The sequence below is a fragment of the Geotrypetes seraphini genome, chromosome 4 (genome assembly GCF_902459505.1).
Source record: "Geotrypetes seraphini chromosome 4, aGeoSer1.1, whole genome shotgun sequence".
Classification (NCBI taxonomy): Eukaryota; Metazoa; Chordata; class Amphibia; order Gymnophiona; family Dermophiidae; genus Geotrypetes; species Geotrypetes seraphini.
The window spans coordinates 109,537,274-109,559,170 of NC_047087.1; the positions used below are offsets into that span (position 1 = coordinate 109,537,274).

Here is a 21,897-nt window from a genome sequence, read left to right on the forward strand (position 1 = left end):
AGACAAATGGACCAATACATTGAAATTTTGGAAACAAGATGTAACTAAACATATTGTTAGACATTTATAAATCAGATAAACAACTATTAGAAGTACATAAGTAATAAATAATAAAATGATACACTTAAAGATACTGATTGAAAGTAAAGTGAAACTGGAAAGAAGAAGGGCAGAAAGGAATAGGAGGCTAGGTGACTGTAATACAGAAAGTAATCTAGTGAAAAAAGACTGCATGACACGGGTTAAATATGCCTACCTCAATGGCTATCACATAAATAGAGCATTCAATGCAGGTCAACTATAAAGGTTTAAAACATATTAAATCAGAGGCTATGTGACAAGCAGACAGAAATTTAAGAAATGCTTTCAATAGAAGGATAGACACCAGGAATTAAAATGCAGGATATTTGAACAAAACTTGATTAAAACAAAAACCAAAAGTACTGAACTAATGGATCGTTAAACAGGGAACAGTAATAAAAGCTGTTAATCATAATCTTAGTGTCAGCTGCACCATTCTGCACAAATAAGTGTTATCATTTCTTACCAGCAGGTAGAGAAAACTAAATTCTGCCAGTGACTTAACCAGCATTAGCAGAAGTGCTCCTCGGAAAAATCAAGAATTTATTTTTCTACCTTCAACAGCTACAGGATAGGGACAGAAGCACCGTTGCCATGACCTACTCCCCACTCTGCTGGCCACGGCCGCACAATGTCGTGGAGCTAACAGCTGCTCCCATGTCATTCTTGGATAGAATTCGATCCAAGTCCATTTTCTAGTATAAAACAAAGAGCATAGAAAGATAAATGATGGTATGTGTTCATACGACAAGATGCTTTTTGTTTCCTAATATGAGCTTGGGTAGATGTGTGTGTGTATGTATACATATACATACAAAGGAAAGAAAGTGGGGAAGGAACCATACACATCAACCAGAGATAAAGTAGAGTTTATTAAGTACAATCAGCTATTAAAAACCAAACATGTCATATCAGACAATCCATCATAACCAATCTATTTTGCAGATACTTGTGGACATATACATACAAAATTCCAAAAAAGTGGCCCGGATTGGCCACTGTGAGAACAGGCTACTGGGCTTGATGGACCATTGGTCTGACCCAGTAAGGCTATTCTTATGTTATGTTCTAAGCGAGGAGTGGAGGAAATAATACACACACAAAATGTTTTTTGTATTTCCACTTAATCAAATCAATACTACAGACGAAAAAACACACTTTACAGACGAAAGAAAAAGCCTCAGATCTTGTGTGTTATGTTTTTTTGTTGTCTTGATGTTACAATTTTTTTTTCTCCTTTTGAAATAAAAGCATACCCGATTGACAAACAGTGGTTGGCTCACCCAAGACCTGAGGCTTTTTCTTTCGTCTGTAAAGGGTGTTTGGTATCTGTAGTATTGATTTGATTAACTGGAGAGTACAAAAAATTTTTTTTTGTGTCTACATATACATACAATACAGTTAAGGACTAGATAATATATCATCAAGATAGAGTTTAACTCTATCTTGATGATATATTATCTAGTCCTTAACTGTATTGTACTTACCTAGGAGAGGACTTTTTCCATTAGATATTTACATATACATACATACATATACATAAATACATACTATCAAATCTAGAGTTTTGCATACTGAAATTGATATTTAACTTAAAGAGGAAGGAGAGGTATTTGCTTAGTACTTTACAAATAGCCAGTATTTAAATCAAAGGACTTATATATAAGTTCCAGCCTTTGTTTTCAGGGCCTTTCTGCATAGTGATCTGTGATGTGAAGATCTTTGACTTTTCCAGTGCTCAGCTATTAACATCTTTCCAATTCCCTTGCAGAAAAGCCATAATTTATTCCTTAGATGTTCCCAGTAAGTGGGCTATTAGATTGGAAATTGTTAGTCTACACTGAAATATGTGAAGCCAAAGTTAGTTCTTTCTCAGAACATTATAGCTTAGGCATGTCAGCCATGGCTCAAGCATGAGCCTTACTTGGTGAAGTTCAACTGTATTATGGATAAATCTAAGCAGTTTTGCTGTACATTATCTTGCAATATTGGCACATTTCTTTTTCTTTGCATGTTACATTTACACCTGTTTTTACTGTTATGGTATATTTTTTTGAGTAAATGCCCAAAATGGACTGAACATTTGTTTAATCAGAAGTACTATAACTAGGTGCCCCACAACTAGTTGGATTTTCAAAATGTAGATAGTGAATGTGTATGATGTACGTTTGTATTTACAGTGTATCCAGTTTATGCAACTATATCTTCTTTGTGGGTAATCCTAAAAACCTGAATGGCTTTGGGGTTTTTAGAAAAGTCTTTGGAAATGCTGGATTAATGGTAAAGAAAATACTCAAGAATGCATCTTTTCGTTTGGACAAAGTTCTCTGTCCTCTTTCTATTATCCATGCCGAACATATCGGCATGTGCAAGATAATATGTTAAAGGGCTAACATCTAGGCTAACCTCTGCAGTACAGTTCTGCTCTTTATTCTTTTCTTTGTCTTATCCAGTTCTTCTATTATACGGCTGGGAGAGATTTCAATTTAAACGTCGTTCCCTTTAAAGACAGAGTCTCATGGGCTGGAGACCTCAATAAGAAGGATGCATCCATTTACATCAAAAATATGCAATTCCAAGACAATGGTACCTACTTGTGTGATGTCAAGAATCCTATAGACATAGATGCTACCATTATAGGAGAAATACAACTCAAAGTTGTTGAGAGAGGTGACTATGATTTTTATTTCTATATGCTTTGGAAGTGGGAGTGATTTTATTCTTAAAGGAGCACTTACTTTCTAGAAGTCTTTACCCTTTCAAGTATTAAAAACTTACTAAAATTTTGCAATTAAATATTACAGTGAAACATAGAAACATGACGGCAGATAAAGGCCAAATGGCCCATCTAGTCTGCCCATCCACAGTAACCAATATTTCTTTCACTCTCTCTGAGAGATCCCAAGTGCCCATTCCAGGCCCTCTTGAATTCAGACACAGTCTCTTTTTCGACCACCTTTTCCGGGAGACCGTTCCATACTTATACCACCCTTTCTGTAAAAAAAAAATATTTCCTCTGATTACTCCGGAGCCTATCACCTCTTAACTTCATCCTATGCCCTCTCATTGCAGAGTTTCCTTTCAAATGAAAGAGACTCGACTCATGCACATTTATATTATGTAGGTATTTAAACAACTCTTATCATATATCCCCTCTCCCGCCTTTCCTCCAAAGTATACAGATTGAGATCTTTAAGTCCATCCCCATATGCCTTATAATGAAGACTACATACCATTTTGGTAGCCTTCCTCTGGACCGACTCCATCCTTTTTATATCTTTTGGCCTTTATCTCCAACTTTTTTCGTGTAAAGGGCCACAGTGTCAATATGAGAAAGCTCTGAGGACTCTACAATTTAAATACATCATTGAAAATTCTGTTTTCATCATGTACTCTGTTTTAGCAAAATTTTGGCATGGTTTCCACAGTTCTGTGAATGCAAGTGTTTGGTTTATTTAGCTTTAAAATACCACTGCAGTACACATGCATCTAAATATGAATCCTGACCTTTGATCTGCTCTACGGCTATATGTACATATGGCACAGGTATAAAGGTCTTACATCTGCCCTATGCCGACCTTTGTCCATGCACCCATACTCCATCCAAAAACATTCCCTACACACGCATATCAACCATTTCAAACCCCATTCATGCCCTATAATCACTCCCCCCCCCCACTGTCATACACCCTCATCCACACAAGGCTGGTAATCGTACCACAAGAACTATCAGCAATGCTGACCATAAGTCAGTCCCTGTAACTGAGGGATAGTGCGATTGGAACATATAGTACAAGAGGATGGGGAGCTGTTAGATTTTGAAGCCCTTCTGGAATGGGTGGGACTTCGATGGAACAACAGGTTTGCTTACTGCCAATTAAGACATATTGAGCTACTTTTAGATAAAGTGACACTAAGTGCACATATGGGCGATGCCCTACGTCAGCTCTTTGCTCCAGAGGGAGAGAGTATACACTCTGGCCCGGATTCTGCAAAGAGCGTCCCGATTTTAGGCCGCTGTAGGCGTCCTACAGCTGTCTAATCAGCCAATTGAGACGCACGTTTTTTAAAAAAATGCTCCTCAGGCAGGCCGCCTATATTGAAGGCACCTCCTGGAGCCTAGGGAGGCCCGCAAGACCGCCTAGGCTCACCCTACACGTCTCCCTAGTAGAGCTGGAGATGCTTACAATGTAAGCCAGCAAAATGCAGCCGCTATACTTATTGCGTCAGAGGAGAAGCTTCCGCCCACACACATGCGATTGCAGGCATAGAAACATAGAAACACTGATTCGCATCGCTGGTGCCTCCAATGTTTGGGGCCAGACCACAGGGCTGATTCGTGCACCCATTGCTCTTCTCTTCAAAAGAGAACCCTCAAGAATCGTAAAATTCAACAGCGTTTGCTTTTCGGGTCCAATATGGGGGGGAGTTTCGGCACCGGTTCCAGTGTTGGAATCCACATCGAAGTCGGCATCACATCACTCGACGTCGCTGGAATCCACCTCGGTGTCTCAGCCAGTGGGTAAGCCGGTTAAGAAGCCTTCCCCCACCCCTTCAGGCCCTCAGGTCACTTCAGCAGTGAGCCTGCAGACCTCGAGGTGCTCTAAGAAACACTTGGCTCCAATTGAGGTGGGTGCCTCATCATCGGCCTCCTCATCTCCGGAGCGCAAAGCGGCACCAAAGGTACCGGTGAAAAAGCCAGCGGTACTGATGCAGACTCTTCAGCAGCAAATTGAGGCAGTGCTGCAAGTCCAGTTACGGGGAGCAATTGCAACTCTTATTCCCTGTCATTGCGACACCAGCTCCTCCGGTGCTGGTCCGGTCTGAGCCTTTGCTAATGGCATCGACCCTTGCGGCACCAGTTCGGTCTGACTTTTTGTTACCGGCACTGGTGCGGTCTGAGACTTTATTGTCGACATCGACTTTTGTGGAACCAGTGTCTACTGCCTTGGCACCAGAGTGAAAGCCTTCTTCGGTGCTGGTGGGCTTGTTTCAAGATCCGATGTCAGATGCAGCTCGACATCGTTCTTCTTCACACACATCTCCCGAGACGATGTTGGTCAAATCGGAGAAATCATTGAAGAAGATGACACATGTTTAGCTATCGACACCCAGTTCTCGACGCTGTCTTCCACCGACGTGGGACTTGGATCTCTGGGAAGATTCTGAAGAGCCTATTTTGACTGATGATGAAGATCCTTCTTCTCAAGAGCCAGTTCAAAAACCAGAACAGACATCTTTCTCCAAATTTTTGAGGGAAATGTCAGAGACTTTTTCTATTCCTCTGGAGTTCATTCAAAGAAATCTAAAGCATTTTTAGATGCATTAGATTATGAACAGCCACCTAAGGAGTTTCTTAAGCTTCCCCTTTATGATATTCTAAGGGAGACTTTTTATAAAAATCTTGAAACTCCTTTGACTGTTCCTGGGGCTCCTCGTAAACTTGATTCCCATTATAGGGTGATTTCAATTCCGGGCTTTGACAAGCCTGGGCTCCATCATGAGTCTCTCCTGGTGAAGTCCACTCTTAAAAAATCTGCAGGGGCCAGTGTTTATGCTTCTGTTCCTCCTGGCAGAGAGGGAAAGACAATGAACCGCTTTGGTAAGCGTTTATATCAAAATGCCATGCTTGCTAACCGGTCCGGCAATTATGCTTTCTATTTTTCATTTTATCTTAAACACTTAGGGCTCCTTTTATAAAGCCCGGACATTTCATCACGCGCTAACCCCTGCGGCTGGCTAAAAAACTAACGCCTGTTCAATGCATGCGATTATCTTACCAGTATTTTTTCCTAGGCCTCATTTTCATCCTGGAGAAGCAGCCTTGCAAACTTTGGACTGTAAACGAGCTTTGGCTCATTACCTTGATCGCACAAAGCCTCACAGAACTTCTCCCCAACTCTTCATCTCATTTGATCCAAACAAGTTGGGGCATCCTGTTTCCAAGAGAACAATTTCCAACTGGCTTGCTGCCTGCATCTCGTTGCATCTTGCTGCCTGCTATGCTCAGACCAGACTGGCACTGGAGACCGTGTCAAAGCCTCAAGCTATGGCAGGTTCTGTTGCTTTCCTCAGATCTACTCCCATTGAGGAAATCTGTAAAGCTGCCACCTGGTCCTCAGTTCATACCATCACTTCTCACTACTGTCTGGAGTCATTCTCCAGGCGAGATGGGCACTTCGGCCAATCTGTATTACAAAATTTATTTTCCTAAAGGCCAACTCGCCCACCATCCTATTCTGTTAGCTTGGAGGTCACCCATCAGTGAGAATATGATGCCTGCTTGTCCTGGGATAAAGCACAGTTACTTACCGTAACAGGTGTTATCCAGAGACAGCAGGCAGATATTCTCACAACCCACCCACCTCCCTAGGTTGGCTTCTTAGCTGGCTTATCTTAACTGAGGGACCACGTGCCTACGTCGGGCGGGAAGGCACTAAAGTTCTTAAAGGAGCAATGCACTTAAAGTGGTCCGTACCAGAGCTCCGTCGGTGATGTCACCCATCAGTGAGAATATCTGCCTGCTGTCCCTGGATAACACCTGTCAGGGTAAGTAACTGTGATTTCTTGCCTAGTAATAAGTTTGAACTACTTATTCAGTTTAATAGAAATTTGTGCCCAGTGTCCCTTGGCTCACACTTAAGAAAACACAAATTCTCAGACTGAGTCAGACCAAAGGTCTTTCTAGATCAGCATACTGCTTTTAGAAGTGACCAATTCAGGTCACAAGTACCTGGCAGGATCCCAAAAAAGTAGCAAGATTCTATGCTACTTAAACTCCAGGGATATGCAGCACTAACTGCTTATATTATTTTCATTGGCAGTGAGTTCCAGAGTGGAAGAAATATTTTCTTTTCTCCGATTTGTCTTAAATGTACTGCTTACTGACTTCATGTGCACCATATCATAGGAAAACAGTATTTGAATATACAACAGAATCCATTCTTCTTGTACAATCCCACTCTATTCCTGGACAAGTGGGTTATGCATCTCGTGTCGCAAGACTGCTTATAGGAAGTCTTATTTACATATTTTTCTGATCCTTCCCTCTTAACTCAGGACTGCTTTCTGACTTTCAGTTGCTTTCCTACAAAGCAAAACAGTAGTAACCAGTCATTTCTGCTCATGTTTGTTTATTTATTTAGAAATCTAGGCAGTTTACAATCAACATACAAAATATTTAAAAACAATACATCTTGTGTCTAACAAGAACTGCTGTTACCCACACTGCTGTCCATATTCAAAATTATCCACGTAATTCCATCACAAATAACTAAATTCTAAAGATGTCACTGATCTTACATAACTGCTGATTATGCAAAATACATTCACATAAACACATCAACAAATAACTGTTTTAGTTTCTTTCAGCATGGCACAGTGAGTAAGAGGCTGACAGCGCGGGACAGCAATTTTGGAGGGTCTCACACCCCTGAAATCACCGTATTTTGGAAGTTTCCCCGGGCTATTTACTCAGTAAAATCACTCAAGTGGTGGCCATTTTGGATTTTTCTGATTTGAATTTAAATTGAATTTAAAGTTATTTTTTGCCTCTATAAGCTTCATTTGTGACAGATGGCTGACCGGTCAGTAGCTGTGTTCCACATGAGGAGGGCGAAATGGCACCAGCCTGGGCTCCATCGACCCTTATAGGGGTTTCTTCTGCCCAGTCCATCCGTGTCCATTCAAAAAAGTCAAGAGGGTTCTGGGGTGGGCGTTCTTGCATCCCCAGTGAAATGCAGCTGCGATTCATCATCAAAAGTATTAAAATCCTCCAAGAGCAATAAGAAGGCTCTCAAGAGGCGGCTGTTATTTCAGATGAGGGTTCTCCCCCCCCTCCCTCCAATTTATTAACATGCTCTTTCAAGCTTATCTAGCCAAGAAAAAGGTGCAAAATCCGCCTCCTATGGCGTCAGGGAGTCCCTCCCCCACAGGACACGGGTTTCTAGTCCCTAGGAGCGTGAGGGATGATCCGCTAATAAATGACATAGATAATCCTAATGATTTAACCATGCCGTTGCTTACTCAACAAGCACCTCCACTTGTGAGGGTTGTAGATGCAATCATGGATCTTCATAATTTGGGGGATGCTCTGAATTTGGGTGAGGACCCAACAGTGAAGAGACTCTTCAAGCCCTCCAGGAGCAGTGGGATGCTCTCATTAGTAGCATGAAGCCACAGTCCTCATCTTTTCCTGATCATTCGGACATCGCTAAAATGCTCACGGATTACTTGTATGAGCTTGAATGTTCCCTGAGAGTGACAAGGGCTGTGTCCAAGCTCTACCCAGTGACAGACATGTTTAACCAGCGCTTTGTGCCCCGAAAGGTGAACTCGTTGGTGGCACAGGTCGTGAAGCATACTTTGCTCCCTAGTGAGGGGAGGGTTTGTGCTAAAAGATGCACAGGACAATAGGATTGATTTTATCCTGAAACGGCTTTTTGATTTGCGGCCTCTGGTTTGAAAGCAGCAGCAGCTGCATCATTTGTTGCCAGAGCCTGCCACTCCAAGCTTCGCCATGATCCTGACACTATAGTGCTTCAAGAACTATCCTTTTGGTTTCTGGCATGGATTATATGGCTGATGCCTTGTATGATCTGGTGGTGAGCAAGTTATCGGTTACTCTCCATGTATTAGGGATTCCTCATCCAAGGCAACCCTCAGTAAATTATCCTGTTCAGTTAAAGGCTTGATGACTTTATGCTTAGTTTGCAGGACTGTAAATCCAAGTCTTTGCCTAACAGCAGGCCCTGGTCCTCGAGGACCGGGGTACTCTAGTTTTTGTTCCTCCAGACATTCCTGTTAGTACTGTGAGGGTTCTTCAGGTCAGAAATCCTATCAGTCAGCCAAACAATGGTTTGATGGAGTCTGGCATTCTCAGTCTTCAGTTCAATCAGCGTCTACTCTGAGGGAAACAATTAGGACACCAGGCCCTCAGCCAGTCTTCTGCAAATCGGAGGGCGACTCAGTTTTCCTGGAGGAGTGTATGTCCATCACCTACGATCTCTGGGTCCTGGACATTCTGCGGCACAGCTACAAACTCAAGTTTCATCGACCCCCCCCCCTTCAGAGTTTTTTCTGAACTCTCTGGCGAGGAGACAGGAAAAGGTGGCCAGGGTCAAAGCCATAGTCCAGAGGCTGCAGGACATCGCAGCCATAGAGCTCGTACCAGAGTCTGACTCAGACTCCGGCAGATACTTAATATACTTCATCGTGCCAAAGAGAAACTCCGAGAACTGGATATTAAGGCGGTCAATGTAGCCCTCAAGATTTCCCGTTTCAGGATGGAAACAGTGCGGTCTGTGATCTCTTCAATGGCTCCGGGGGAATATCTGGCTTCACTGGATTTTACGGAGGCCTTTTTATTTATTTATTATTTAGATTTGTATCCCGTCTTCCCGGAAGCTCAGAATGGTTTACAAAAATACAAATTAAGCAAATTAAGCAAATACTCAAAGCAAATTAAGGACATGACAAGATGAAAAAAGTATTACATAGTGGAGGGGGGAGAGATATATGAAGGAGTCAATCTACTGGTATCAGTTTAGCTGAAGAGGAGGGTCTTCACTGCTCTTCGAAAAGCCATTAGAGAGTCCAGTGATCTTATCTGTGCCGGCAGCTGGTTCCATAGTCATGGGAGAAAGTGGCTGTAGGAGCGTTTACTTGCATTTTCCGTTTGGGGGGGATGCACAGCCGTTTCTCCACTTTGAAGCAGAGGGGGCTGTTGAGGATGTACTGATGCAATTTGGAGATAATGTAGGTGGGGGTTGTGTTGTGGAATCTTTTGTGAGCTATTACGAAGGTCTTGAATATGCAGCATTTGTTGGCATGTTCCATGTGAAGAACTAGTGAGATGGGGTCATGGTAGTTGAGGTTGTATAGGAGGTGGATTGCTGAGTTTTGGACTGGCTTGAGGCGTTTTGAGTTCTTTTATGTTATCCCATTAAATAGGGAGTTGCAGTAGTCCATTCTTGAGAGCATGTAGGTGTAATGGAGCTGGACTAAGTTGGGTTTAGAGAGGTATGGTTTGATCCTTCATAATTGGTGCAAGTAGTAGAAGGAACTGGAGACTTGGGCAGAGAGGGACATGAGATGTGGGCGGAGAGGGAAATGAGGCCAAACAATATCACCCCAAGGCTGCGCAACTGGTCCTGCGCTGTTAGGGTTGTGGTTTCTCAAGATAAATGTTGGACGGGTGAAACTGGTGTTTTTTTTTTTTTTTTTAAATCCAGAGTTCTGTCTTAGAGGTGTTCAGTTGGAGTTTGTTGACTATCATCCAGTTCTTCATATCTAAGAGGCAGTCATGGAGGTTAATGAGTTGGGTAGATTGGTTCTCACCTAGCAGGAGCAGTAGTTGTATGTCAGCATAGGAATGGGTTTGGATTTTGTATTTACAGGTATGGGCAATATCAATGACTGGTCTGAGGTATAAGTTGACAGCAAGGCCCCCTGGGAAACATCGTATTTAATGGGTTTGGGTTCTGATTTATTTGGGCCTAGTAGCACAGTTTGTATTCTCTGATGTCGGAAGGAGGCGAACCATTGAAGAGCGGAGTTCTTGATTCCAAGATTCAGAGAGCCTATTCAGCTTATCTTCATATTCCCATATTTCCAGAGCACAGAAAATATCCTGAAGTTCCATGTCCTGCATCAGCACTTCATTTGCAGCCTTGCCCTTCGGGTTGGTGACAGTACCCTGGACCTTCACCAAGGTGATGGTGGTGGTGGCAGCCCACTTATGGAAGCTCATACTCCAAGCCCACCCATATCTGGACAACTGACTCATCGGAGCTTAGTCAGAGTCTGAGGGGCATCAGACAATACACCAGGTCGTTCAGCTGTTTCAGAGCCTTGACTGGGTAGTAAACTTTCAGAAGAGCCAGCTCGTTCTGACATAGGACTTGGAATACCTGGAGGTCCGCTTTGCCACAGCACAGAACAAGGTGTTCCTGCCCGAATTGCACAAGGCAAAGCTTCATCAGCTGATACCAGCATTCCTTATGAATCCAGCTCCGAAAACCTGGCAGTACCTTCAGGTCCTGTGTCCATGATTGCTACTATAGATGTGGTTCCCTGGGTGAAGGCTCACCTGCGCCTGCTTCAGAATGTGCTTATTTCTCATTGGAGTCTGCAGAAGAATCCGCTGCATGTGCAGTTCCCCTGAACAGCGGAGGCTTAGAGCAGTCTGGCCTGGTGGTTGAACCTTATCTCTCTGTCATGGGGTCTTCCCCTCCGGATCTCCTCCTGGAAGATCCTGACAACAGATACCAGTGTTTTCAGCTGGGGTGCACTTTGCACAGACTATCCAGTCCAGGAACAGTGGTCCCTGTCCTAGAGAAAGTGGTCGATCAAATGCCTAGAGCATCAGGTAATTCAGCTGGCTCTCCTGCACTTCAAGCACCTCCTCCGGAACCAGGCGGTCTTTGTCTTCTCAGAGAGTACCACAGCGGTTGCATATGTAAATCATCAAGGAGTCACCAGAAGCTTGCCTGTGCACCAGGAGGCCCAGCTACTCTTTCCCTGGGTGGAAAATCATCTCTTGGTGATTTCTGCAGTGCATGTGACCAGAGTAGACAACATACAGGCAGATTTTCTCAACTATCAGACTCTGGATCCTGGGGAGTGGTCCCTATCTCAGAGAGCCTTCAGCTTCATAATGAAGAAATGGGGGTCTTCCAAGGTTCAACCTGATGGCGTCAGTGGCCAACAAGAAAGCAGATCAGATTTTCAGACGCCATTGCAAACCAGGAAGCAAAGACTTGGACGCGTTGGTGCAGCCCTGGCCACTGGGAGCCCCAGGTACGTTAGATAGATTGTGAGCCCACCGGGACAGATAGGGAAAATGCTTAAGTACCTGATTGTAAAACCGCTTAGAAAGCCTTGATAGGCGGTATATAAAATCCTAATAAACTTAAACTTAAACTTATCTTCCTTAAGAACATAAGTATGTAAGGAGGACCAAGTAGAAGCTGTGCAAATCTCAAGAGGAATTGCCGCTAACTCTGCCCACAAGGAGGAAATGCCTCCAGTAGAAGGAGCCTTCACAGAAAGAGGAGGCTTCTTTCTGGCAGCAAAATAGACAAATTAAATAGTCATATGGATCCATCTAAAAATGGTGACTTTTTGAAGCCAGCCTGATCTTACATACGGGATCTATCAGCACGAACAGAAGGTCGGACACTCTAAACTTATTTGTGACCTCTAAGTATGGCAACAAAAGTCTGCGGACATCCAGCAACTTCAGCACTCGATCATGTTTGAGCGATCCCAAGGGAGTAAAGGTAGGCAGTTAGACCTACTGGTTGGATGTGGAAACTATAGACCACCTTGGGGAGAAAAAAGGGAGAACAGTGCACAGAATCACGCTGGAGTCCGTAATCCAAAGAAAAGGATCTCTATAGGACAAACCTTGAAGTTTGGAGACTATACAGGACGAAGTAATGGCCACCAAGAAAACTGTCTTGATGGTGAGATCCATTAAAGACATCTGGTCCACAGGCTCATAAGACAGACAAGCATGCGACTGGAGAACCAAATTGAGATTCCAAGTCTGACAGGGTTGATATAGCAGAGGACAAAGATGCAACATGCCACTGAGAAACCTGACAATTTCCAGTTGAATGACCAGAAAGCATCTCAGAAGTTTAGGACCAAGGAAAGAAAAACCAGCAATCTGAACCCTCAGAAAGCTGACGACCAGTCCTTTTTCCAAGCCATCTTGAAGAAAGACAAAAATCAGTGGTACCGACACTGAGGTCGGATCCTTGTTCTTCTGGACGCACCACGACTGATAACATCTTCAAGCCTGGACAAGTGGGACTAACAAAACAGTCCCATAGAGTCAGGGTGGGACTAATGAGCCTGCTGCCAAAATGGAAGAACCGAAAGTAGAATCCTGCTTGGCCGCCATATCAATCCTGTAAAACTTTATGTTTTGTTATTATCCCAGGACAAGCAGGCATGATATTCTCACATGTGGGTGACGTCATCTACGGAGCCCCGATGCGGAAGCATTTTCAAGCAAACTTGATTGAAGATTTAAGTTTGCTCTGCTGCTCCACGCATGCGTGCCTTCCTGCTCCACTAGGGGGCGCATCCCCTCGTGGTCTCCAGTTCAAAATTTTCCGCTGAGCCTAGAAGTCGTGTTTCTTCAGGCTCTGCCCCAACTGCCTTCTAGCACCGCGATTTTTTCTTATTTTTCTCGATTAAGTCGCTGTGCGTGAATTTTTTCTTGTTTCAACTTGTTCCTGCTTCATTTTTTGACTGACCCGGAGGCTTCCGGGTCCCCGTGGTCGCGTGGCTACTCGAGCCGCGGCCAGTTTCAATTCTATGTCCCGGCCGTTGACCGGCTTTAAAAAGTGCACCCGGTGTGAGCGGCTTCTTTCCATCACAGACCCACATCGCCGGTACATCCTCTGCCTGGGGGCCGCTCATCCAACCGACTCCTGCCCCCAGTGTGCTACTTTCCAGAACTGGGCCCTCCGCCGAAGAAAAGCCCGCATGGCGGATCTCTTCGCCGCCGACCAACCCTCTACCTCGGCCTCGAGGTCGGCCCCGAATACCTCGGCATCGCCTCGAGACTCGAATCCGAAGTCCTCGGGACAGCAGAAAGCCTCGGCTCCGGGTAAGTCCCCTCTTCCCTCTTCAGGTTCTGTAACAGCGAAGAAGCCAGCCTCGGGGACACCGGCGACGCATGGCAGAAGTCCCATGCTCACAGCCCCGGCGAAGCCCTCCAAGCCTTCGGGCCGTGCCTCCACCACACGGGAATACTCTGATACGAGGTCGCCCCCGGTGGAGCGCACCGAGGCAGTGGACATGCCCTCGATGCTGTCCGTGCCCGTTTTCCAGGACCTACTCCGAGCGATGATCTCATCGGAGCTGTCCGCTGCAATGGCCCATCTACAACCGGCCTCGACCCCCGCATGTGCCAGACCAGCCTGAGCCTCGCGTCGAGCCACCTCGGGGAAAAGCGCGCAAGCTCCGCCGCATCCCATCCTCCTTGGACTCCTCGCCGAGACACCCGAGGCGCTCTCCCTCCACAGACCGCCGCAGGGCAAAACGTCGTGCTAAGACGACAGAAACCTCGAACCGCCGTACCTCCAAGAAGGCCCGGGGTTCCCCCACTCTACGAGGCCGTTCACCTACACCTCGTACGGGACCGCTGAGGGTGACGGAGCTATCACTCTCCAACCCACGCATCCTCCGAACTCCCCCTCGGTCCGGGGCTCCGATCCGAGGTTTTAGGCTTTCACTGAGGGAGTCCGGGTCGAGGTCACCGATTCGACATCGATCGGTACCCCGAACCCCGGCATCGTCTCCGAGGGGCTCCTCGAGACGTCGGAGATCCACGACCCTGGAACACTTTCACAGTGCTTCCCCGGTCTCGGAGCGTGGATCGGAGCAGGAGCCTCGATACTCGAGGGAAGCCTCCCCATCCTTCTCCACCCGATGGAGGTCTCGTTCACCGACCCCGCACGGGGCCTCGGGAACATCCCGCCCATCTTTCTCTCGCTTTGTCCAGGACATGGGCCACGCTTTGGACTTGGACCTCCAGTCCGACTCCAGATACTCTAAGGAGTACCTAGCGGAGCTGGATATGCCATCACTACCCAGAGAGTTGCCTATACGATTTACTGGTCGATCGCAATCGACCTTTTGGGCACCCCTGTTCTAATATGTAAGCAGCATCCATAGTTTGAAATGTTATCTGTCCTTTCATATATTGGTCTTTAATAAAAGATACACATTTTTCATTAATGAAAAAATAGTATGTAGCTTTGGGAAGAGAGACTCTCCTCATATGGCTGCTTTAGAGCATCTAACTCCAGATAACAGATGGATTAACTTGAAGTTAGGCAAGTAAAGTTTTTCCTGTTGGTAGGTTGAGAACTAGTATTAGTTAGCCTAAGTGTTTAGGGTCTGGCTTCATGGATGGGAATTTTCTTGAGCAGGCAATGAAAACACTCTTGAATTAAATTTTTATTATGTTTTGATCTGCATTTGTTTGTGTATTATAAATGTTCCAGTCAAATATATGGAATAATATTTTGTTTCATATCTCCAACTCTTTTAGGAAATTTACCACCCTCTAAAGCAGGAATTGTGGCAGGAATCGTGATAGGTGTGATTTTGGGTCTTCTGCTGTTAATTGCCATTATTGTATTTGTCATCTACAAAAAGAAATATTCAAAAAAACACTACTCTGGGTAAGACACCTCCCGACGTCCTCTGTTTTGTTTTTTATTTTTCTCTCTCTATGTATTTTCTGTTCTCCATTTTAAAGTGGAGATGTTATTTAACCCTTGAAAATGTTTCCTGTATGTTTCAATAATCTGCCACCTCTAGTATTATGGTAAACAGGGATTTTGTGTTCTTAGACAAACGTTTCTTCATTTTGTCCACAAATTTGTCACCTGGTTTTCCAAATAAAAGCTCCAGAAGAAATTCCATCAGGATTATAAAAAAGAGCTAGAGCTGAGAGCTAGTGCCTGGCACATGTTACTGAATATTTTTCCTTTGTAGATGTGGGGTGGTGGCTCTGCTATTTTGGGGTCTATATAAAGGTCCTTTCTAGTGCAATATGTGTGTCATTCTGAATGATAGGGTATTCTCCCCATGCTCACGAGCTGTGCAGAAGGAATCCACTTCAGATTTTTTATTCCTCCTCCTTCACCAGAAGGCTCTGCTGCCCCTTTCAGTTTTTCCTGCTTCACATGAACTAGAAGGAGTCTTTCTGATCTGCTCTGTTTTTTTTAAATTATTTTCTTGTTTTTGTCATGGTTTTTGGTGGCTTTCGGTATTCCATAGATCCCCAGGTTCAGGGGAAAGCTCTGCCTGCATGGAGAAGAAGCAGACTTGAGATCTGCAGCTGACACAATATAGATACGGTTCTGGATGATGAGAGACTGAGGGATCCCCACCAGCATGGATTTACAAGGGGAGGATCCTGCCAATCCAACCTGATCAGCTTCTTTGACTGGGTAACAAAAAAACTAGATAAGGGAGAGTCCCTAGATGTAATGTATTTGGACTTCAGTAAGGCTTTTGATAGCGTCCCACACTGTAGACTTTTGAACAAGATGAGTTCGTTGGGGCTAGGAGAAATATTAATTGCATGGGTTAAAGACTGGCTCAGTGGCAGACATCAAAGGGTGGTGGTAAACGGTACTCCCTCTGAAAAGTCAGAAGTGCACAGTGGAGTACCGCAGGGCTCGGTCTGGGGTCCAATCCTATTTAATATCTTCATACGAGATCTGTCTCGAGGACTTTGGGATAAAATTGCTTTATTTGCCGATGATGCTAAATTATGCAACATAGTGGGTGGAGATACCCGTGCCCAACACGATGACACAAGACATACTTTTACTGGAGCACTGGTCTACTATTTGGCAGCTGAATTTTAATGCCAAGAAGTATAAAGTTATGCACCTTGGTAGCAGAAACCCATGCAGAACCTACATTCTGAATGGTGAGACCTTAACTAGAACTGTTGCAGAACGAGGACCTGGGAGTAATCATTAGTGAAGATATGAAGACAGCCAATCAAGTGGAGATAGCCTCATCCAAGGCTAGACAAATGCTGGGTTGCATCCAGAGAAGTTTTGTCAGCCAAAAGCCCGAAGTGGTAATGCCGCTGTACAGGTCGATGGTGAGACCACATCAGGAATACTGTGTGCAATTTTGGAGGCCACGTTATCAGAAGGATGTGCTGAGAATAGAATCGGTTCAACGGATGGCCACCAGGATGGTCTCAGGACTCAAGGATGTCCCATATGAAGAACGTCTAGGTAAGTTGCAGCTATACTCTCTCGAGGAACACTGAGAGAGGGGTGACATGATAGAGACGTTCAAATACGTTAATGGCCGTATTGAGGTAGAAGAAGACATCTTTTTCCTTACAGGACCTAGGGCGACAAGAGGACATCCGCTAAAAATCAGAGGCGAGAAATTTTATGGTGACACTAGGAAGTACTTCTTCACCGAAAGGGTGGTTGACCGTTGGAATGATCTTCCACTTCAGGTAGTTGAGGCCAATAACGTCACTGACTTTAAGAACAAATGGGATCAACATGTGGTTCACTTCAAAGAAGAACTTAGGGGGGAGGGTTATTTGAGTGGGCAGACTTGTTGGGCCGAAGGCCCTTTTCTACCATCATATTCTATGTTTTTATGTTTCTATGACAGGCCAATCCTTGTGTGGTAGTTGTTGACCAGCCTGAAGAGACTTTTGTGGAACTTGAACGCAGGTGTTAGGCTCCTGTAAGGGGCTCAGCATGGCTCTTCAGGGTGCTGGTTGTATTTTGCCTCCTCCCTTTCATGTGCGTGGTTCCACAGGGGTTTGAGGATCAGTCTGACTTTGGTTCGACTGGCAGCCTAAAGATTTTGGTGTTGGAGGAACAGTAATACCGAGGCATTGATTTCTTCTCCCAGATCAAGCTACTTTCAGAGCTGAGGCAGGCTGTAGCACATACACAGCACAAGTCACAGTGAATAAGGCTATTACAGCCTATGGGCAAAATTGGAGGGGTCTGAAAATCCTGTTTTTTTTTTGCAGGTTTCTGCACTTCCTATAGGGTCCCCACCTCTATCCTATTTTCTGTTAAGCCATTTTGGAGCTGATTTTTGACAACCATCTTGGATTTCCCGATTTTTTTTTTTTCCCCCCAGAGTTCTCCAGAACCTTCAGATCACTTCATTTTGCCTCAACACTGACAGGATTGGAGTCCCCAGACTGTTTTACCCCTAATTCATGCCAAATTTGTGCTGGATGGACGCTGGAAGAGCACCATTGCACCACGTGCTGTGCAGCGCATGAAAGGGGGGAGGCAGAAGCTTCAGGCTTAGCCACCCCTCAGGTCTCTAGGGCTGAGGAGACATTGGAGGGCCTGTCTGTCAGGAGAAAATTTCTTCTGGAGCCCTGGAATAGTGGCTTTCCTAGACGTAGGAGCATGGAAGCCGTGAAACCCAATTGACACAAGATGGCATCACCTAGAGGGGAGTCAACACTGCCTGGTTCAGCATTCTCTCTTGAATTTGTCAATCTGATGTGGAGAGCTTATTTGGAGGACCAGGATTCCCATGAAAGATCTGGCAGCGAACAAGGAGGCACGCAAGGTGGCTTGTGCTTCCAGGGCACACCTGTCTCAGAGGCTGGGCAGATTCTGATGGACCTTTCAGACAGAGACTGAGGATAAAGGGTCTATCTGTATGCATTTGCTGTTGCAGAGTGAACCCTCCCTGCTGGGGGAGAAACAGGGTCACAAGTAGGAGCGAGTATGCAAGATATGGATGTAGCTCTTGACCAGGGGGATGTCCCCACGATACGCCGGCTGTTCAAGCCTCAGCTCTTGTGGCGCTCATTACTGACTCCCTAAGGATGTTACAGCTGGATTCCCAACAGGCTCCATTCGCTCCATGCTCTGTCCTGAATGGAGTGAGAGCCCAGTCCTCATCTTTTACCTGGCATCCTGGTATGAGTGTTAGTCACGGAGCATTGGGAGGCTCATTAAAGATAGCCAAGACAATGGTTAAGCTGTATCCTTGGCACAGGGTTGTAAGCAGCTGTTTGCTCAGCCTAAGGTGGATTTCTTATTAGCTCAAGTAACCAAACATATGTCACTGTCAAGTGAGGAAGGCGTGGTATCGAAGTATATACAGGATCGCAGAGGGGACAGTTTAAAGTGCTGGCCTTGGGAATTAAAATGGCTGCAGCGGCCTCCTTTGTTGTCTTACCAGGTTGCATGGGCTTACATTGGAGGAAAGCGAGCCTTTGACTTTTGGTAACAGTAGTGGATTATGGGCGGTAGTGGATGATGGGCGGCTGCGCTCAGGATCATGAGCAAAGTCTCAGCTTATTCTATCTCAGCTTGAAAAATGCTCTGGATTAAGCAATGGGTGGGAGATTTGTACTTCAAGGCTATGCTCAGCAGACTTCCTTTCAAGGGACAAATGTTCTTTGGAAAGGGGCTGGATCTTATGGCCAGTGTAGCATATCGACAGCTGAAGTCTTTATCTGAAAGCAGACTGCGAACCTCAAGAGGCCCTGGGCAGTCTAATTTTCGTGGCTCCAGATGCTTTTGGCAGTACTCGGGAGGAGCCCTGTCTCAGAAATTCTATCAGGGATCAAGACAGAGATTTTCAGGACTTAGGTGGAGCCCAGCCTCCAGTTCTCATCCTGCTTCAACCTCAAAAAAACCACAATGAAACCAGGTTCAGAGCCGGGGTATGTGGAGGCCTGGCGCAGATCTCATCAAACTGTTGAGTGCTGGAGATCATTCAGAGCAATTACAAGCACACTGGTTTGTGCACTCTCTGGCGGGGCACCTAGAGAAGGCATGCAAGATCTCAGCTACAGTCCAAAGACTGGTAGAAATTTAGGCCATAAGAGTCTGTGCCACTCGATGAATTGAGCTCAAGTAGATTCGCCATATACTGCATAGTGTCCAAGAAAGGCTCAGAGGATTGGAGACCCATTCTGGATCTTTTGCATGTCGATGTGGCACAAAGAATTCTATACTTTCTTATGGAAACAATGTGGTCAGTCAGTATCATGGTTGTGGCGGGAGAATTTTAGGCTTCCCTGGATTTCACAGAGGCCTGCTTACATATTCCTGAGATTCATGTTCTGGAGAATCATTTCCAGTTCTCAGCACTCCCCTTTGGTTTGGTGACAGCACCCCACACGTTCACCAAGGTGATGGTAGGGGTAGCTGTGTATATCTGCAAGACAAGTTTGCAAGTGCATCCATTCCTGGATGGCTGGATGATCAGAGCTCTGTTGTTCTCAAAAGGAGAACAAACAGTGGCTCAGGTAATCTGAGTTCTGCAGAACCTGGATTAGATAGTAAATTTTTGAAAGAGCCAGGGCTCCAAGATGGCCGCAGACCCTTTCAGCTGAGTAACATGCCGTGGAGTCTCACCTCAAACAACTTTTGAATCGCTGTCCGGGATATCTGCCTTCCCTTCAATGCCGAAACAAAGAGGACGCAGTATTGCTGGAGCCTCGCGGCAGTCCGGAGCAGCGGTGTTCGGCAACATTGAGGAGCTCCTTCAGCGTATGCAGGAGACACCATGGGCGTCGGGAGATCTGCTGGAGATACACCGGAGGGGCGGAACGGATGTGATCTCCTTGGGCTTGGAGACAGCACTAAGCCCCGACGCCAAAGCACCTCCCCCCTCCTCAGATTACCAGCTCCCCACGAGAGTAGGTGCTTCCGGAGCATGGGCAGTACTTTCCCTCGGAGGCCGCAGAGAGGGGAGACACTCTCATTTGCAGGAGAGTTTGGAGGAGATTGAGAGTCCAACAACTGCAGGGGTAATCTGCAACCGGAGCAGTGCTGTCCAAGAGGTGATATCAACTGGTGAGACTTTTCATTTTACAAATGCTTCTCATATTGAAAAACCCAGAGAGGTAACCCTGGATTCCCTTTGAGATCTGGTGGCAGACTTGGCAAAATCAGTTAAACCCCAACTGAGTCAGTTGGAAGAAAGACTTAAAGTCCAAAAGATTATGGTGGGAAACTTGAAACTTGAATTTGATGACACCAAAAGTTCCCTACAATGTATCCACCAACAATTGAAAGTTTCTAAACAGATTAGAGAAACATTAATAAAGAACAATATTAATTTGAGAAGGAAGCTGGAATCCTTAGAAAATACCTCTAGAAATAATAATCTCGGCCATATGGTTAAAAGAGGGAATTTAAAGTGAATGAGACTAAGGCCAGCAGATCGAAGGGAAGTGGAGCAGGCTGTATTTTGTGTAGAGAGGGGGACGATTAGCTTCTCTACGCTCACTGAGCTGGTGGGAAAGACGGTCAAACGTAGGGTCAGGATTAGAAGAAGGTGACTGGGCGTCCCGCTAATGGGAGGTGGAGCTGGTAGTTGGTGGACCCTGCAAAAACTTATTGGATTAACCAGTCATGCAAAACTTAGTATAAACTTCTAATTGGCTGGAGACATGCAGGTACTTAATCAATTATCCAGACATGCCGGTAGTAAGTTGTCTAGTCAATCTGGAGTCGTACATACAGATTAATTGGAGTCATGCAAGTACTTAATATATTAATCAGGCATGACAGTACTTAAGTTACACAGACGTGCAAATACTTATCAGCTTGTCCGGTCTGAGACTCGGGGGAGATGACTTAGGATAACTTAGAATTAGCTGGAAACATGCACGTACTTAATATAATCTTTATCTTTATTTAAAATATTTGATTAAACGCTTATCCAACAGTACATATTAGAACTTAAGTTATCTAGCCTAGCTGGAGTCATGCAAACAGGTTAACTGGAGTCATGCGAGTACTTAATATAATATCCAGATGTGCCAGTACTTTAGTTTTCCAGACATGCAAAAGCTTGTCCGGTCAGAGACTCCGGGGAGATCTTACAGAGCTGGAGGTAGGAATGGTCGAAGCAGGCAGTCGGTAGCAGGCTCCCACGCCCGTAGATGGGTCAGGTAGGGCAGAGCCTGGTAGTTGGGTGGAAGGTGTCTCTTCTTTTTGCTCCGCTCAGTTGCTTCACAAAGGTGTGCGCTAAGGCACGAGCCTTGCCATGCGCCTTAGCCAGCATGCTGAACGGCAGCGCGCCATTCAGCTGCTGTGAATTTAAGAGCTCCCGGCAGCTTCTGGGGGGCGGAGTGCGCTCACACGCCCGGCCCAGCAGGAAAGCAGGCGATCTTGGGGCCCTGTGGGTCGTTGATCTCGACGCAGGTCACTGGTATCGGTGGGAGCGAAGCTGGGCAGCAAAAAAAAAAAAAATTTTTGAAGGAGCCAACTGGTCCCATCCCAATCTCTGGAATTCCTGGGAGTT

The 21,897-nt window shown here is 45.4% G+C and overlaps 1 protein-coding gene and 1 long non-coding RNA gene across 5 annotated transcripts in view; one reads left to right on the plus strand and one right to left on the minus strand.

Annotated features, from left to right (window-relative positions):
* MPZL1 (myelin protein zero like 1) overlaps positions 1–21,897 on the plus strand; it is a 73,596-nt gene that overhangs the window by 20,578 nt on the left and 31,121 nt on the right. For both annotated transcript variants that reach the window (XM_033941521.1, XM_033941522.1), the window contains exons 3-4: positions 2,535–2,751; positions 15,155–15,287. In XM_033941521.1, coding sequence (XP_033797412.1) covers positions 2,535–2,751; positions 15,155–15,287 — 350 coding nt within the window. The remainder of the gene's footprint in view (positions 1–2,534; positions 2,752–15,154; positions 15,288–21,897) is intronic.
* Positions 1–21,897, minus strand: part of LOC117359193 — a 102,066-nt gene that overhangs the window by 1,563 nt on the left and 78,606 nt on the right. For 2 of the 3 annotated variants that reach the window (XR_004539180.1, XR_004539178.1), the window contains exons 4-5: positions 3,315–3,429; positions 16–776 (exon numbers count right to left, since the gene is read on the minus strand). This is a non-coding gene — a long non-coding RNA (uncharacterized LOC117359193). Of the gene's footprint in view, positions 1–15; positions 777–3,314; positions 3,430–21,897 lie in introns of those variants that run through there. The other variant, XR_004539179.1, reaches the window with a different exon arrangement.